At 42.7% G+C, this 19,019-nt stretch overlaps 1 protein-coding gene across 3 annotated transcripts in view; it reads right to left on the reverse strand.

Moving 5' to 3' along the window:
- Positions 1-19,019, reverse strand: part of RNF38 (ring finger protein 38) — a 215,880-nt gene that overhangs the window by 21,362 nt on the left and 175,499 nt on the right. For all 3 annotated transcript variants that reach the window (XR_016441306.1, XM_090039046.1, XM_090039047.1), the window contains exons 3-5: positions 16,828-17,021; positions 7,451-7,664; positions 4,839-5,006 (exon numbers count right to left, since the gene is read on the reverse strand). Coding sequence is in view for 2 of the 3 variants with exons in the window: in XM_090039046.1 (XP_089895172.1) it covers positions 4,839-5,006; positions 7,451-7,664; positions 16,828-17,021 (576 nt within the window). In the remaining variant the exon portion in view is untranslated. The remainder of the gene's footprint in view (positions 1-4,838; positions 5,007-7,450; positions 7,665-16,827; positions 17,022-19,019) is intronic.

The raw sequence follows: 19,019 nt of genomic DNA on the forward strand, positions 1-19,019 counted from the left end.
GTCCTTCACGTTCTGTTGTCCGAGTCTATAAATATCTCATAAAGCACCGTTCAATTCTTCTCCATCTCCAGAAGCTTTGAAAAGCATATGGATACCAGTGTGGGTAACAAAGCTAGAATTACTGTCAAAACAGTTCCCCCCCACTGTGAAACTGCATGCCCAGGGCATGCTTCAAGGCTCTCAGTCATGAGAGCATAAGTTGGGGTGAAAGGTAAGTATTTCATGGGAAATTTTCAGTTTCACTTCCAGCTCTGCAGGCAAAGGAACATTGCCTTGGGTTTCACCCGTCACTAGAATGCTAGTCCTTCTCTTCAGCTATTTTTGATCAGTAATGAGTGCCACTGAAAGATGAAATAAATGTAGCTGTAAAATTAAATGTAAAACCATACTGGAGGTTTAACAGACCATCCTTTAAAAATGAAATACTTGCCATCTACCAAACTGTTTAGCTAAAGCACAAGGTCTTTGTTATAATATTCTGGCAGTCCACACACTATACTGCACATACATATACTGACTTTACAGATAGTAAGGAGATGTAGTTTAAAAGACTATATTACATTGCTGGAGGTGTAATCACCCTAACTCACTGTGGTCAACTACAAGACAACACTTTACCCTGCCCCAGGTTACACTTGAGAGATCCAACAAAGAGGGAGACCTGCCCTTTACAGAAGAAGGCAAGCTCCCGACCTACAACCCATACCAATCTGACTAGTGGTACAATTCTTTCCCGGCCCCAGGTATGACAATTGGCTTGACCCTGACTAGAGGAGAAAGACCCTAGCCAGGAACCTCCAGGTTTAAGTCCCAACAGGAGCACTGGCACACCCCAGTCAAAATCCCCAGGCCTTTGCTGTGGAAGGCTTAAAAGAAGCACCCCTAACACATAGCAGCAGAAGGGGGAAAAATTCCCCTCATGGTCCTTATGTGGCAACCAGCAAAACCCAGAACCATGGGAAATGCCCATAGCAGAACACAGGAATAGTTACTCCTAGATTAACTTTGATCCTACCCAGCCTCTTCTTGAACACCTTCAATGATGTCTACAACTTCACCAGGCAATCTATTCCATAAAATAGAACATGAACTATTATAACACACAAGTTTTTGAGAAATCTCTTAGGTCACATAATTTACATCAAAGGTTAACATTAAACAGGAGCCACGACGAGCAGAGATTGCTGGGTGATCTCTGTGACCTGTGTTACACAGGATGTCATATTAGAAGACATGTACTTGTACACTGCGGTACTGCAATGGGCTCTTAAGTTCTTCAGATATATGAACATTCATCTTGCTACACATGATCATTATTAGTCAATGCTGACATCATCTTCATTGCTTACAATCGCATTATACTGCAGATTCAGATAATTTTTAATTCATTTTGTGTTTTTATAAACAAAATCATGTAGAATTTTGTTTCATAACATTTACATATAGTATAGTAGGGCTATGCAATGATATTTATAGAGATGCTTAGCTATTTCTATTCCAACAAGCCTTTTCCAGTGTCTTACAACTGTCCACCATCACAACTTTATAGGCTGAAACATTCTAGATCTCACCTCTCACTAAGGCATCTTTTCTTTAAGTTTACACAGATGTGAGCTTTTTAACTGCCTTAATCCCAAAAATAAAGCCCTCTTAACACAAAAAAAGTCTTAACTTTTCTGGAACAGTTCTATGAACCTAAGAGGTGATACAGTAATCTAAAATGTGTTTTTCTTTTGTAAATTTATATGCACCAAATGAGAAGTCTAGTGGAAATAATAGCTTATTGCCTGTAAACAATAATAAAAAAAGTACTGCAATGCACAAGTGCAAAAGTACAAGCAACCTAATTTGGGGATTTCCTCATCCTCATGTTGCATTGTGATCCAATTCTTTTAACAGTGGTTTGCTAAAAAGAACCAACTTCATGTATTATCATTTTGACCAAACAGATTAAACGGCATCTGTATACAAATCACATTTGTGTTTTTATGCAGGTTTGTTATGCGCTGAAAATACTGTTATAGAATATTAACAAGACTGTGTGGATGAAGTTACCAAATTAGGTGAAGATGGTTCAAACATGCACGAGCGTGTTCCATCTAACAGGGGCTATACAGTCATTCACCAGTTGGATTACGGCATTCTAAACATTTGTAACGATTTGCAAAACATTTACAAATAGAAAGTAAAGATTTTCTTCTGTGCTTTCCAATATTAGTGTTTCAAATATTCCGGGAGGGGTTCCATAGAATGAATTCTTCGGACATTTTATTGTGGCAGGTGCTTTCAGCCTGGACCTTTTCTTTGTGTCCTCTGTTGTTCCTCAGGTCATAGGAAACTGAAGAAATTAAACTGATGTTCCACTGGCAGTGACTGAGGCCATCTGAATCACTTTCCAACTTGGTATTTTTCCCCACCCCCAGTTTAATCTGTTGCTCTTAGCTCTTTGGGGGCCATGTGAGCCTGCCCTCCCCACTGGATTTTTTACCAGCTGGAATACAATTTCACTGCCATGGTCAGTCAAATGTAGGCTTATATGGGACTCTGCAGAAATGTACTACCATATGTACCCAAATACTGGTATTTGCATTGCAAATATCTGCATTGTGTGGAAGACTACCAAATTTCAAATACCCCAGGATTCAGAGCTCTTCAATTGCAGAACTTCTCAATTTAATATTGCTTCTATGTACCTGTGAGTTGGACTAAAGTGTTGCTATTAAAGTTCTACTAAGAGAAAATGCTATCAGCAGGCATCTAGGCTGTCACAAGAACAGAAAAACACACTCAGCAAGGAACAAGAGATGAGAATTAAAACTGTTTTCCCTTGCCCCTGAACCTACCTGCAACAGCATTTGGAAACATAAAGGGTCTTGACATGGGTATAAATAATTTTCAATTTAAAGAGTCCCTAGCAAAGATGATAATCAAACACGAAGATTTTTTACAGATTATATGAGCAATATTCACTGCTCAAGCAGTCTTTTAAATACACAGGAGCTGAATGCACACTGCGAACTTCATTTAAAACAGAAAAGTTACACTGGTATGGAACTGATGCCTCCAAGGTGCCCATGTTGAACAGTGTTTCCAACCAGACTGATATGCATATATTGATATACGGCATATAAAATACAGTCTTATTTATTAAAGATGACAGATTAGCATATTGTTAAATCAAAGCCTATAAAATCAGGACAATCCTTTACTTAGGAAGCCAATGTTCTTATTACATTAATGTGTTCCCTACCCCACAATATCAATTCACAACTCCTAGATATGTGAAGCAGTACAGAGGAGTGCAAAACCTTGCACAAAAGCAGAATAAAGCAGAATAATGTCTTTACTGCATCAAGTGTGTGAAGACAGGCTTCACTGGGATTGAATGAGGCCTAGAGAAGGAACCAAAAGGTGAAATGGTTCATACATACAGAACTCTCAAAAGACTCTGGTTAGGAATTTGGGGCAAGGTATCGGAGTAATCCTGTCCTTATGAAACAGTCTATGAGGGGTTCTCTTCAGGTAGATGTAATGGCTACTCAAAAGGCAGTCTGCATAGAAAGGAAACACAGGGAATGGCTTGCTATGAGGTGAAGAGGGGGACCGCATGAACCCCATCAACACTACATGGAGTTCCCAAGCAGAAGGGGGCTAGCAAACTGGGGAACAACTCTGATTAAGGTCCTGAAGAAATCTGGCCTCTGTTGGGTGAAAAAAAACAAACCATGTATGCAAACACTGCTGCTGGATAGGCCAACTCTGCTCTTTCTGCCCTTCAAAAAGAGACACAAAAGATATCTAGGGCATCCGTGTGGCTCCTAATAGATTCTACTGGCCAAAGGAATCCAATTTGAAGCAGACAGGGCATACGTGCACTAAGAGTGAAATCTCTACAGATAAGTCCTCTAAATGCACAACTCAAAACTGCCATTAGGGGTTGCTTTTTGTTCAAACTCAAAAACATTTTTATTACAAATGGTTACTGGGAAGGAGATGATTATTTTCCATAGAAATTACCTCCTGAAAGACTCCCTTCTTTAAAAAACTAAACAAAAATCTACTAAGATGCCTTTGTTATGCCCTTGTCTGCAGAGAGTCTACTTTTCTCATTTCTAATGGTCTACATGAACTATGAGCACTTAAATGACAATTATCATTTTGATAGTAAGGTGTATGGGAATGTAACTGTAAATATTATCTTTATTTGCTATCTAAAGATAATTTCTAGCCACATTGTTCATACCTTTTCATCTCTGAAATCTGACTAGATAACTCCTTCCAGTTAGTACACTGGAGCCGAGAAATGTATAAGAATCATAGTTACAAGACCAAGTTACTAGACCGTAATTATGAGTTTCCAAATAAATGTGATAACTATTGTCTGTATTAGTCTTTCTGAATATTGCAAGGGCTTACAACCCCCCCCCCCCAATTTTTAGAGATAATTAGAAAACTGATTATTCTTCATGTGTACCCAATCCCTGGATAAGCTTTCTTCCAAATCAATTATTCTCAGTAGATTTCCTACTACTACTAGACCAACTTTAGTTACTTTTTCTTCCAGGTTTCTGGAATTATATAAAGCAACTCTGGATATTTATGCTCCAGTTCCTTACCATACTTTACTTTGACTATCAAAATTAGTATTACACCATTATAAATATAGCATGCAAGTACACACACCCCGCATAAAGTTTAAAAGTCCACTTTACTTTTACAACTAACACCATTGCTCGATTCAGCGCAAACTAATAAAACCATATTAGCAGTGCAGCTACAAGTTGGCCACCTCACACAATTGGGGGACTAAGCCTTTGTGATTAGAAAATTCTACTTACTGGAGGTGGTACACTACAGACGGGGAGGTGCTGTCCACTGAAAACCACAGAACACCCTGGGACCTGCTGTGTACTGCAAGCTGGTATGTGCTGGCCTGTGCAAAGTGGAATCCCATGTGGTGCCACCGTTGTTACTGTATATGAGACGGGAACTGTGCCTTGGTGAATCTGCATTGAAAGATAGACAACTCTCAATAATTTTGTTAATTTACACCATTTAGATGGGTCTGAACAGTTATGGTATGATATCCAAAACAAATGTTCACTTACATCCCAGAAAAATACATGTTATACTTCAGGTATAAAATGAAGTTACAGATCTGTAATTCTTGTTCTCTAAAAATATCGTCTCCAGTGGATTATTACTCTTGGATCAGTGCATCCTATACAAAACCAGGAGGGAACTCTCAAAGCAAAATGTTAAATTCTCTGAGGCACCATTATAGGTACTAAAAAGCATTTCAAATTCTTGTAAGGGCCCACTCACAAACTAAAGTTAGCTCCTTACAAAAAGGAGACAGTAATTCCTGCATAAAAACCAATTAAAGAAAAAAAAATCTACAAGTAGTTAAAGAATCTTCCCAACTCTGAGGCAGGAATGTGTGGATGGAAATCCAGAGATTTGTATCTTCAAACAATAAGAATTTCGTATTAGCTTCATTTTTCTCCAACAATGACCATCTCTGTAGATTCCCACCCTGAGACTGAAGCTCAAGAAATGTCTGTAAGTCCCACCACTTGGAAGCTAACAGCCAGGAACACCCCTGTATGGAAATGAGAGTTGGTTTAAAGATGGCTACTTTCCTGAATTTGGCAGAACATGCAGAAGCCAAATCAAAAGTAATGCTGCACAGATGACCAATTAGAACTCCAAGCCTCAGCTTTCACATATGTCTGTTTAAAGAATTCTTGGAGGTCCATAGTTTAAGTGACTGTTGCCCTAGCACTGTCCCAGGTAACAAATGGAGATGCTTTGTGACAGGGTTAGCAGACTTCTAGATAGTGGCAGTAGTGCCAGGTGAGTATCCAGAAAAGACTATTTTGCTTACAGTACAGACAAACTCTGATATTTAGGAAGAAATAAATGTACTCCCTTCCCAAAGTAGATCAAGGGCCAAGCATCACCTTACCATGGCAACATTGACATTTGGTCAGACAGGATATTTAGGGCAGGTGGCTCAGCATTTTCAATCACACTCCTTCAATTCTCCGAATGCAGCAGCATCCCTGGTTGAGGAACACTGCTGTGCTGCCTTGACTTACCACAGTGCTTCTCAACTGGGTGTTGCTACCTCTGGCTAAAATTGCTCCATGTGCCAGCTGCATTGCCAGTTTAGGAAGGGCTGGAACATGTGTTCATGCTCCTCCTGCATTAGGGCTCTCTGATAACCCTAAAACAGAACTGGGTCAGGTAGGTGGAATCATCATACCTGCCTATTTCTGAAATGAGTTAGAATGGTAAAGGCTACAGCCTAAGCCCATTTCATCTGCTTTAGGGCTATCAGAAAACCCTAATGCAGTAGGAGTGTGTGCATGCCACAGCCCTGCGACAGGGGTAGTTTTACCTGGACACCTGCATCATGGCACCCCAACTGAGAACCACTTAGAAGGTAGAGAAGTGGTGTGGTGGGACCCTTTCTTTCTCCAGGTTTATCACCATATAGTCTCATCGCTCAGAATGGGATGAAGAATTTGGTCACCATTTTGACATTAAGATTCTAGGAAGTTTAGGGGGCCACCAGTTTTAGACTTGTGTGTGGATCAACTGCCTGCTTATCTGAGCAGCGCTTTGCAGGCAGTACACAGAAAACCAATGATCTGTCACATGCATGAACTATAAATCCATGTACAAAGTGGGGTTGTTTTTCAACTTAAACTCTAAACATTGTAACCTACTGGACAAAACAACTCTCTCTCTCTCCCCTTAGATGCCATGTAATGGCAGCCAACAAATGCACTTCAGCTATAGTCCCTTTCACATGAACAGGACAGGGTTATATCAGACATTTTCTGCAAAAGATACTTGAGTCTAGAACGTGTTCCACAGCCTGGTCTCTCAGAACAGAACATGGTTAACTTTGGGGATATACTGCAAAGTTCAGCTTCCTACTTGGGCAGGCAGTAGATGAAGAGCAGAGTGACCAATTTGGTGGTGAAATGAAAAGGCTTTCAAGTTTTCTACCATCAGATCAGCAGTCAATTCTCTGTATTGTGAATTCTCTTTTCACGTGGTATATTTTAACTCTGTAAAAGCACCTATAGTCAAGGAAAGGTATTTCACATACAAAGATACTCTATCCTCATTTCATTATTTCACAAAACCCATCAGAGGCCCTCAGAACAATGGTAATGGATGCCGTGGCAAAATGTCCTCTATTAGGTTTTGATATTTTTATAAACAGTATTTTGTGACATTTTTATTGTACTGTGCAGCTCCCAGGTCACCAAAAGCCTCAAAAGGACTCGCCAACAAGATGCAGCCAGGAGAAAGAAAGAGTGTTACCATCTTTATTGCCAACTACCTAGAGGGGTTTTTTTGGTTGTTGCTTGTAAGAGTTAGAAAAGGGCAGTGTCCTCCAAATGGTCAGCTTTTATGCTGCTAGTATTCTTACCTGTTCATGAATGTCAACCATCACTGCATTTTGCTGCGGTGGGTGAGCAGCCGGGTGCAACATACGAGGGGATACATTCGGGGGATGGAAGGCGCGGGGCTCTTCTATTGCTTGTTGCTGTCCATATGGAAGATGGTGATAGTTTTCATCTTGACTAATAGAGTTATGTCGAGACAGACGATCCCTTCTTGCTCTCTGGCGTCTAACAGGAGGACTGTGAACATATTAAAAGAAAAGGCTGTGTACATACTATGCACCTCAGGCAGTAACTGAAAACATGTAATAAACATGGCCTCCAATACAGAGGTCAAATCTATACCACACAGTTTAGCCTAGCATTGTAATGTCAGTCAAGGATGCGATATATTTTTTTTTAAACAACTCAGCATAAAAAGTACTTGAACAGGTACAGTTTATAGCAGTGTGGGGAACTGGCATGAAGCTTTCAAAGAAAATAACATTTAACATTAAGTCAAACACTGCATAGCTGGGGGGGGTTTAAAGCTAGATTTAAATTTAAAAAAAAGCTGGATTTAAAGCTAGATTTGGCAACTGTAATTTAGAATTCCTGTGCACAGATGTATCTGCAGCTACAGTCTTTATACAACCATACAGCTATTTCACTAGGGCACGTGCCCTACTTGAGCAAAGAATTAACAGTTACTGCTCAGCAACATGACAGAATATTGTGCCTCCACTACTGTTCAATGCATACAGCTATTGGTTTATTTATTGCTAACTAACAAATGCGTCTTCAGAGTAGGGTGTGGATAATTTTCTCACAAGTCTTTCTATGGCACTCCTCACTACAACAACTTAGAGTTTCATAAAAACATCTTTTCAGAGCATACCAGTGAGGTAAGCTGCTGGCATTGTTTTCGGTTTACAGATGGGGAAATGAGGTACAAAAGATTTGCATCAAAAGCATCCATTAAGTTTTGGATGCCCAATTCAAGACATCTAGGATACAATTATGTACTATTACATATTCTTTATATATGCAATTCACAGCTTCCATTGACTTCAGTTGCAGCTGGAAGTGCTCAACATGTCTGCAAATCAGACTCCATGGTCTCAAGTCTGGCCCCAGAGAATGGGAAACATAATTAATGACCACTTGTGAAGAGTCTGGCTGATGCAACTTGCCAGCATCACACAGGAACTTGGCTGCTCTGGTGGCAATCCCAAGGGGGATAGGGAAGAAGGAAGTATATAGCTGGTCCTGCAGCACTGGTCCCTGATTCCCCACCCACCTTTACAAAATCCAGGATTTACTCATGGTGACAGAACTTGTTGGAATATTTCAATTTTTAAAAAGCATTTGTCAACTGAACAAGCACATGGATGTGGTGAATTAACAGCTGCAGAGAACTCCAGAGGATAGGTGAGGCAGGATTTCTCCTGACAAAAAAACTATAACTTTTTCCCAAAATGTTATATTTGTCCATGTCACTGCTGATATTATCTTTATTGAAAAATCCGCAGCCAGTTTTGGGATTCATACTTAAAGAAAGATGTGGACAGATTGGAAAGAGTCCAGCAGACAGAGACAAAAATGATTACGGTCGTGGGAAGAAAGACTTCTGAAGAAAGGCTTAAAGAGTTGGGGTTATTTAGTCTACAGAAGAGAAGACTGTAAGGGGATTTGAGAACAGTCTTTAAATTCCTGAAGGTTATAGAAAGAATGAAGATGGGCTTTTCTCTGTGACCACAGGGGACAAGACTAGGGCAAAAAGACCTGAAGAAAATTTAGCCTGGAGATTAGGAGGAACTTTCTGACTATGAAGGTGGTCAAACATTGAAACAGGCTATGTAGAAGTTGTGGAATTTATATCCTGAAGTTTTCAAGAGTAGGATGGACGAACTCCATATTGACTGGGATGTTTGTCAGGGATGATCCTGCCCTGAGCACAATGATCTTGTAAGGTACCTTCACCCCTACTTTGCTATAATTCTAATTTACTAGGGATGGAAGTGACCATCACTGGTATGTAGTTTCCAGGATCACCTCTGGAAGCCTTTCTGAAGATGGGTGGTATGTTGGTAACATGTCATCTTCTGGCACAGAGGCCATTTATAATTACAGGTTACATACTACTGCCAAGAGTTCTGCATTTCACCTCTGAGTCCCTGAGAACTTTTGGATGAATGCCATCCTGGCAATTTAGTAGTATTTAATTTATCAATTTGTTCTGAAATGTCTTTTGTTGTCAATTCAATGTGATCCAATTCTCCAGACTCTCCATCTACTAGGAAGAATTGATCTGGTATGGGAATTCTGCCAATATCATTCCTGAGTGCACTTAACTTTTTACACCTTGGTCATCAAATAGTCACCCTGATTTTCTTGCTGGCTTCCTGCCTCTGATGTATTTAATCATGTTTATTATTAATTTTACCATGTTTTCCAGATACTCCTCAAATTTCTTTCTGGCCTGCCTCATTTTGCTTGTTTGACCCAACACAGTTTGTAAGCTCTACCGATTTTCCTCATATGGGCACACCTTCCATTTTTCAAAGGATACCACACTGTGTCTCAGATAGCCTCCTTAACGCCGCTATTAAATCATCGATGGGTTTCATTGGACGCACTGGTATCATTTTTTATTTATAGCACATACTTTTTCTGAGCCTCTAATATGGTATTTTTAAACAGTTCCCAGGCTGCCTATAGGACTTTTATGCTACTGACTGCTCCTTTTAGCCCAGTGGTCACCAACCGGTGGATCCTGGAGCCTTTTGAAGTCTATTCTGGGCGGTGGGGGGGGGGCTGAGCATGCAAGCTGACCCCCTCCCCCCGCAGCAGGTCAGTCACCACTCCCCCTCAGCCCAGCAGGTCAGTTGGTTGGGTAGGAAAGGGGCAGAGGTCCAGGGCATGTAGCAGGGCTTGAGGTACAAAGCCTTCAGCAGCAGGTGCCTCCACCGTGCAGACTGGGGGGGGGGGCATGTCCCCCCCCCACAATGTGAGGCAACACAGGCAGTTGCAGGTAGAGAGTGGGGGCAGGCCCTGCACAGCTGGGGTGGATGCAGGATGGAGCCATGAACATCTCATCCAGGGGGAGTGGGGAGGGGGGGGTGGATGACACGAGGCTCGGGAGGGCACTGGGGGGCATGCGCCCCCAGATCTGCATGTGGGGGGGCTGGGGAGGAGGGAGAAAAAAAAAGGGGGCCAGAACAGTGCTGAGCTGTGCTCAGGCCAGGCAGCTGCAGCAGCAGTGCTGAGAGCAGGGCAGGGCATAGCCCCTACAACCCTTGCTCCCAGCACCGCTGCCGAGTGTAGTGTAGACCAGGCCTGGTGGCAACAATCCAACACAGCCTTCTCCTCCCCCTGAAAACATGGGGGCCAGGGGCTGGTGGGTGTGGAAGAGGGCAGGCTGCAGCTGCAGGTTGGAAGGCTGCATCGGGCTGTTCCCACCAGGCCTAGCCCACACTGCACTCGCTGCAGATGGTGGTGGTTCTGGGAGCGGTGACCCCCCACCCCCTCACCTTTTGGTCCTGCTCCCAGAGCTGCCGCTGCTGCAGCCACCCGGCATCAGGAAAACCCAGACAGGAAGAGCCTGGTGCTACCCTGGCCCTAGCCTGCACTGCCCAACCTTGAGTGCAGATCTGGGGGCACATGCCCCACCCTCAGACAAGCTGCTCACACTTCTGTTCTCCACCCTGCCTGTGCAGGGCCTGTCTCTCCCTCACTTTTTTTTTTTGGGGGGGGGGGGGGGGGGGGGGCGCGGCGGCAGGGGATGATCAAGGCCCTAGCAGTGAGGGAGGGAGTGGAACTAGGGCTGGGGCCTTGATCTGCCCCACCCCACCATGGCCCTTTCCCCTCCCCTTCCCTTCCCACAGACTTACCTGAAGACCACTGTTTTAACTTTTTTTAACTAGCTTCTTCATCTTTGTGCATTTCCCTTGCTCAAGATGTATATGGGCCTGGTGGATTTTTTGAGCTTGCTCCCCAAGAAGGAAATTAAATTTGGATCATGTTATGGCCACTATTACAGGGGGGCTCACCTACAGATACCTCTTGAATCAGGTACTGTGTGTTCCTTAGGATTAGACCTCAAATTGCTTCTCATCTTGTGGGTTCCCAGATGAGTTATTCTAGAAAGCAGTTATTTATTACATCCAGAAATATTACCTCTGCATTTCATCCTGATGAAGGGTTTACCCACTTTATGTGAGGATAGTTAAAGTTTCCCATTATTACTGCCTATCTTATCTTATTTTTGAAGCTTCTCTAATTTCCCTAAGCATTTCATAATCACTTTTACTCTTCTGATTAGGTGTCCAGTAGTACAATCCTAGTATCATGTTGCTTTTATTCAGGTATGCAATTTTTACCCCCAGGGATTCAATGGTTGTTTTCCTTTCAGGTAAGATTTTTACATTGCGTAGCACCCTATCCATTAAATCTAAGGTGCCATAAGCCTTTGTTGGGCAGGGTGACATGTACATTGAACAAAGAAACAAACAAACAAACCTACTGTCTCTCCATATTGAAGGACTAGATTTACACAGTAAATCAAGAAACTGATCCAGTGACTAGAATTCCAAGGTTTGACAGGTTGTCTGAAGACCAACAGCAATTTGCATACTGGGACCCGAAACTTACAGATTTGTCAAACTTAGATTTGATGCCGCTGACCCAGTGAGTTAATATCAAATACAACTTGACAAGCTTTACCTTTGGAAATAGGAGAGAAAGAAATGATATAGTTTCTGATCCTAAAAGCCCAAATGTTTTTTCATTTATAAAAATATATGTATTTTTTTTCCAGTTTAAGAAGTCAAAATGTCATCGCTCCATGTTCATCTCAGACATACAGACCTTCAGGCTTGTGTTACTTGACAAACAATTCCACCAGAGACTATGAGGAGGCAAAAGCTTGCAGTTTGGATAATTAACTGGAACAGTAATATGGTCTTTATTTTTAAAGGTTTGCTATGCATTGGCCCAGGGATTGGTTCAATATAACCATCCAAAAGTCTATTCTCCCATGACTGAATTGAGCTTATTCCAAAAACTCCACTTCAAAAGAGGCTTTGTTTGACACACAGTCTAAAAACAAACTGTATCAAAACAAAAACATTACCCTTACAAAACACACGGACCACCCACCTAAGCAATCGCATGATATTTTGTCATCACTTTCACCCACAAGACAGCTTTTTCCTTCTCATCTCGAAGTTAGATAATCAGGGAAGAATTAAAATTAGGGCTATTCAACTTTGCAGTGGCCAGGGCCGCATAGCATATGGGAATCCTGTTGCACCACAACTCCCTCTTCCCCCATTGCCTTTGGTGCAGGCTTCCTGCAGGCCACTCCACCTCATGTCACCCTCCCCAACAAAGGCTCCAGAAGCTGGAGAAGGGAAGGGAAGCAAGAGACCGAGGTGCCCCAGCAGCAGCAACCGAAGTGGTGATGGGGAAGAAACGGGGAAGGGCAAGAGCCCTTGAATTGCAAGTTAAACCCTCACAGGCCACATGCGACCCACAGACCAAGTTGGCAGCCCTGGACTAAGGCAACTGCCATATATGCATATGGGACTGAAAAAGGAGTGATGACTACTATCATCAGTTGCCTGATGAACAACAGGAATATCTGGCTTGGACATTACATTGACTATATGCTCAATGCTTTAAATTTAGTGGAAAGCAGGGCTTGTCCAATTTCTGCACAATCAGGCGATACATATCACAGGTAGTATGCTGCAGGGAATGCCCTCCCACCACTTCTCAGGCAGCACTGGTAGCACAAAGGCCCCCACTATGTGGCAGGTGGACAGGCAGCTGCTGGGGTCCACAGACTGCTTGCTGGCCCCTCATGGGCTGCAAGCTGAACAGGCCTGATATAGAGCATTAGGAAAACAAATGAACTCCCAAGTGAAAGGCATAATGAGTAAAAACTGTCACAAGTAGCACCTGTCCACAGACTTTTTGGGAACATACACCATGTAAAATTATGCTCAGGACTCCATTTTTCAGCTGCATTTCTAGGAGACTGACATTCAAAATAATACTTAAAAAGTAGAATACTTATTGTACAACCTGATGTAGAAAGTCTTTTAAACTCCTGAGATTTGGTAGACACGATCGCACCAGAAGCAAGCATAAGGGTAGAAAAAGTTCAAGAAAGGTAGCAGTTGCTAAAGAAATAATATTAAAGGGCTCAAGTGCCAATGCAAAGAAAACACGGGCCAAGATAACAAGCTCCTCAAACTCAAGGAGGACTTATGCAGGAAGTGGAAACTAAATCAAAATCAATGTAAAGTATGTAGGGCACAAGCATGCAGGGACAAACTGGGGAGGGGAAGCCAACACAATTAGCATCAGCAATAGGGATGCTCAAGATAAAATAGTGAAGGGAATAGGTTAGACACTGCTTAGGTAAGTTAACTTATTTTGAAACAATTGGGTCTGCTGAACTTCACCCCAGAATACTTTGGGGACTGAATGAAATAAATCTCAGGGGCCCAGAAATTATTAAGAACCAAGGGCTCCTTTATACACAACGGGACTCTGCTCCAACATCTGCTAATAAGCACACACTGGAGAAGACTCGATTAACTGAGTCTGTTGTGAGGTTGCTGGAGCATGGTAATTAGTACACATCAGCAGCCGCTGCGTCAGGTATTCAGCATCCCCACATTCAAAAATGGCAGCAGGGGCACCTTAACTTCACATATGGTTATTTTTGGTTTATTTGTCCATTCCTCTTCCCACCTCCCGCTCCCTCACAATGATCCTGCAGCAGTGAAACTGGAAGAAGTGGCCCTGAAAGTTTCGGCAAATATCAGGCCTCATGAATAAGCAAGAAGCAGCCGATTCAGTTATAGTTTTATACAAGTAAGGCTTCTGATGTAATCTTGCACAACGTTCTCATAAATAAGCTAAGAGAATAAGGTTGAAATCAGAGCTATTTAATTGGGAGCCTGTGGGCTGCATCTGAGCCCCAAGGCGTTAAAGTGCAGCCCACAGGCTCTCAACAAACACTGATCCCTGCACTCTCCTGCTGTTGCCACTGGAGTCTCTTCCTCCTCCTCCAGCTTTTGATACCTGTTCTTGCCATTGGGGTTGGGGCAGAACAGCATGACCTGTGGGCCTGAGCAACATCATGGCTGTAGAGATCAAGGGGGACCTGGGATGCTGGTACAGCACAGCAGGGGGCCACCTTTGCATAGTGCTGCAGAAGAAGTTGCCTGTGGTCCAGCATGACACAGCCTGCACTGCATGTAGCCCATTCAGACCCGACACCCATGCAATGGGTGGCTGGGGGCCTGTGGCGCACAGCTGCTCACAAAGTTGGACAGTCCTGGTCAAGATTAAAACTACAATATGGTGAGTGCAAAGTTGTCAACATATTTATCTGTTACTTGGATAATGGAATAAAAAAAGTACTTGTTAAATCTGTAAACAATACTAAAACTACAGGGAATGGTAAACACTTTGAAGGACAGAATTAACTGATAAACTAGAGAAATGGTCCAAAATAAACAGGATACACTTCAATAAGGAAAAAAGTGCAGAGATACCACCAACAGGACAAACCAATACGAGAGAATGACTGGCTAGGCAGAAGTTTTGTAAAAAAAGGATCTAGATCAGGGCGGGCAAAATCCAGCCCACAGGGCCCATAAAAAAATTTAGAAAATTAATGATCTGCCCCAGCTGTCTGTCAAAGATGACAAGGCACCAGTGGTAGCATGACCCAGGAGAAGACAGTGACAGAACCAAGCAGCCATAGTAGCAAGGCCTGCCCGGCCTTGCTCCACCCACAGCCAGAAGCCTCTGCCTACCAAAGGCTTCTGGCCTGGTGACCCTGAGGCTGTTCCCTGCTTCTCTCTGCCCGAGGGAAACTAAGCTAAGAACAGGGGCAAAAGCAGCTCCCTTCTTTCCCTACTGGCACAGCCCAACCCAGCTCCCATAGAACCCCATGCCAGCTGGGGCCCCATGATCCTGCTGCCCCACCCAGGGCCCTTGCTAGCTCTAGCGGGAGCCCCATGCGCACACACAGCTCTCGCTGTGTTCCCACCCGCCCACTCACTGCCACTCCCCCTCACCCCAACCCCACGCAGCCAACAAATTTCCCCACTTTCCTGTGCAGGCGCTGCTGGGAGCAGGGGCTGCAGACCTGGCAGTTAGAGGTGGTGGAGGCTGTAAGCAAGTAGTGAGGGCCACTGGCATGGGCAGGGAACTAGCATGCTAGGGCTGCTTAGTGTTATAAAGTGGGGAGGGCAGGGGTGCAACAGCTGCAGCTGGAACTGCCTCCTGGTGAGCGAAGGGGGCAGGGGGAACTCTGACTTTCCATGATAAAAACAAAAATCAAACACCATAAATTTATAGGTATTTAAAATGTATTTTATTGTAGTGATTGAGGTACTGGTAGGGTTTCAAACTGCTTTTAAATTTAAACATTGGGTTCAACTGATATCTATAAATGTGTGTGCGTGGGGGGTATGGCATGGTATGGTATAATAGTGTAGCATTTTATTTTAATTGCAGAAATATGTGGATCTGGGGGGTTTTAATCAGAGAATTTACAATTATTGAACAGAGAAAACAAGGATCCCTGGCAAATCAGACATATATAAAATATGATATCCAAGGAAATTAAAAAAAAAAAATCACATTCTTTTTGTTTAAAGAAGAAAAAGACAGACACACGTTAAGTCTTTAAATATGTAAAAGTAATTACTATGTTATAAACTATTCCTCATGCCCTATAGAGTTGTGATTCTCAACCAGGGTGCCATGGCATCCTGAGGTGCTTTGGGATCCTTCCAAGGATGTCACACCATGTTAGAACTGCTCTGTGTGCAAACATGATTCGCAAAAATAGCTTTCAAATTGGAATCCAGAATATTAAAAACAGTCTGAAATACTGTAGTCTTTCTAAATCCTTTGCAACACGAAGTCTGAAACAGAACTCAGTAGCTACTATTTTTCTGTAGTTAAAAAAAAGAGTGAAAAGTAAAAGATGTTTTCTGAGGGGTACCTTGAGTCTAAAAAGGTTGAGCTGTTTTAGAGGTAACACAAAAAGTGGGCTTATATTGCAGCAAGGAAGAATTGTGTTAACCATTAGGAACAAGTGCCTTACTGTAAATTAAGCAGTGGTACAGATTACCTAGGAAGGCTGCTGAATCTCCATTACTGATGGTTCTTTGGAACAGGCTAGAAAAAAAGAGCGTCTGTCAGGAATGGTTGAAGTCCAGCTGGCCACGGAGATAAACCAGACTACCTTCTCAATGTCCCTTCTATGTTAAAGGCTTTGATTTTTCTAAAAATTGACTTTATTGTCAAAACACTGCTGCTTGAAACCAAGGCTTTCCTCATCTAGTAAAGAGGCCAGCAAGTAACCCCACAATCTGAACAATGAACTTACCTCCTTCTGTTCCGTGCAGGTGTGTTGCATCGTTCCCCTGAGAAGTGGTGTTGGTTGGGTCGAGCTGAAGGAGGCTGCCTATTTGATGTCATCTCCCATGGTCGCATTGGCGGTGATGGGGCTGGGGATGCTGCTGTATAGTCAAAGACTGAATGAGAAAGGCGTTGTCTCTTAGGACTTGGACTATCTTCACTCTGTATCAAAGCAAAAGACTTGAGTAAGCTATATCACACAAATCGACTGCTCAATACTATTTACTACAGTTGACAAAGGGGGTCACACTAAGTAAATGATACTCATTTGAAAACAAAATACCATATGAAGTTAAATTAGGGTGACTATATGAAAGAATGCGAAATCCAGGATGCTGCCTGCCTACTCCCCTCCCCTCCCCAGTGCTGCAGGGAGTCAATGGCCCATTAGTGATCCAGTGTTCTTTACTTAACAGGTGACAATTAACACTTGTGAAGTAATAATTAGTGTTAATACTGCTTCCAACTTCACAGCTCCTATCACTGCCTCTGGACACTGTTTTTAAATTTTCACTGGCTGGCTGGGACCAGTCTCCAAAATCCAGGACTGTCCCAGCCAGTGTGGGATATATGGTCACCATAAGTTAAATATATATTGCTCACTAAGGAGTCCACTGACTTCATGATACAAGTTGCTTACTGGATTCTCCCACAATAAACATTTTTGCTACTGAATGCTGTGCAGCAGCAACACATTATTTTAAATTCTGATGCTGAAACCAAATTCACCCAAATTCTTTCACTAATGCAAATACAAGGCTGAAAAAATTTGCTTCAAAAGAATAAGGTTCTGTTTCATGTATGGTCTTTTCAGAAAAAGGACGCTAGATAAGCACAAATTTCATGTCAGTGGGATCCATATTTGTCAATCATTAAACAGGTTGCCATATGGTGTTCTAGCTCAACATGTGCACCTGGTACCTACCAGGTAGATTATCACTATAAAAGCTTATTAGCCATTTGATTTGTATTGCAGCCAGTTTTAGTTCTGCTAACTCAGCTCAGAGGAGCCTCATATCTTTTAACTTGTTGTTAATGTTATATTGGTAATTAACAAGCATTTAATGAGGATCTGACCACAAGATAGCTCTCATTTGTCAGTGGAAGGCTCTAGTTACATGAAAGGAATGTTTTACTATTAAAAAAAAAAAAAGTGCCAGCTGAACTGGATAGATCAGGGAAACTGTGAATACAAGTGATATGGAGCTTTGTCTCCCTTGGTTACTTGTTCAAATTTGGTGACAAACAGCAGCAACCAAACACTGTAATCACCAAGCAACTTTTCAGGAAAAGTCTTGACCTATTCTAATACTTTAGTGAAGCTGCAGGTACCCATACACTAAAGCAGGGGTGGGCAAAATGCAGCCCACGGGCCAGATGCAGCCCACCGGGCCATTCTATCCAGCCCGTGGGGCCCCTGTAAAATTTAGAAAGTTAATATTTATCTGCCCTGGGCTGTCTGTCATGTGGCCCTCAATGGCTTGCCAAAACTCAGTAAGCGGCCCTCCGCCTGAAATAACTGCCTGCCCCTGCACTAAACAGACTAATACAACCTGCCTTCTTGCCAGCAGTTCCTCAAGGGGCCCTGGCAGATGTTCATGTAAAATATGCCAGGGGATCTGATCCCAGATCCTAACAATTGCTCCTCCTACTATGACAAATATGCATGGCAGAAGGTGTGATTTTTGGGATCAGATCCCAAACCATGCCCTACTTGCCAGCACAAGAGGCGGCCAGAATTATGACTGAAAAGCTGGGTGCCCACAGCTGTGGGGCTGGAGCTGACAATCAGCTGATTGTCAGCCCAGCAGGGGTCATGCTAAGGCCAGTTCCATATGCTGGTGAGATCCCCAGTGGAAGTTAACAAATTAGCACCATATAAACCAGCCACAGAATTCTTCTGCTTCGTATGTGAAACAATTTTATGGCTGGTTTGCCCTTCTATGGCACTTTACACTGGGTACACATGTAACATTCTCATCATTTATGCTGTGATTAACATGCTAATTATGGTATAAAGCTAATGCATAGAGGAGGTCAAGGACTAAGCAATACAAGGGAACAAGCATTTTTCTCTTCCTCACTAATTTTTGAATGAGAGGTTGGCCAAAAGTTCTTTACATCCATAAATAACCTTAATATGCACAGCATCTTATACTG

Source organism: Crocodylus siamensis, chromosome 3, assembly GCF_052110815.1.
Source record: "Crocodylus siamensis isolate JL-2025a chromosome 3, ASM5211081v1, whole genome shotgun sequence".
Lineage (NCBI taxonomy): Eukaryota > Metazoa > Chordata > Crocodylia > Crocodylidae > Crocodylus > Crocodylus siamensis.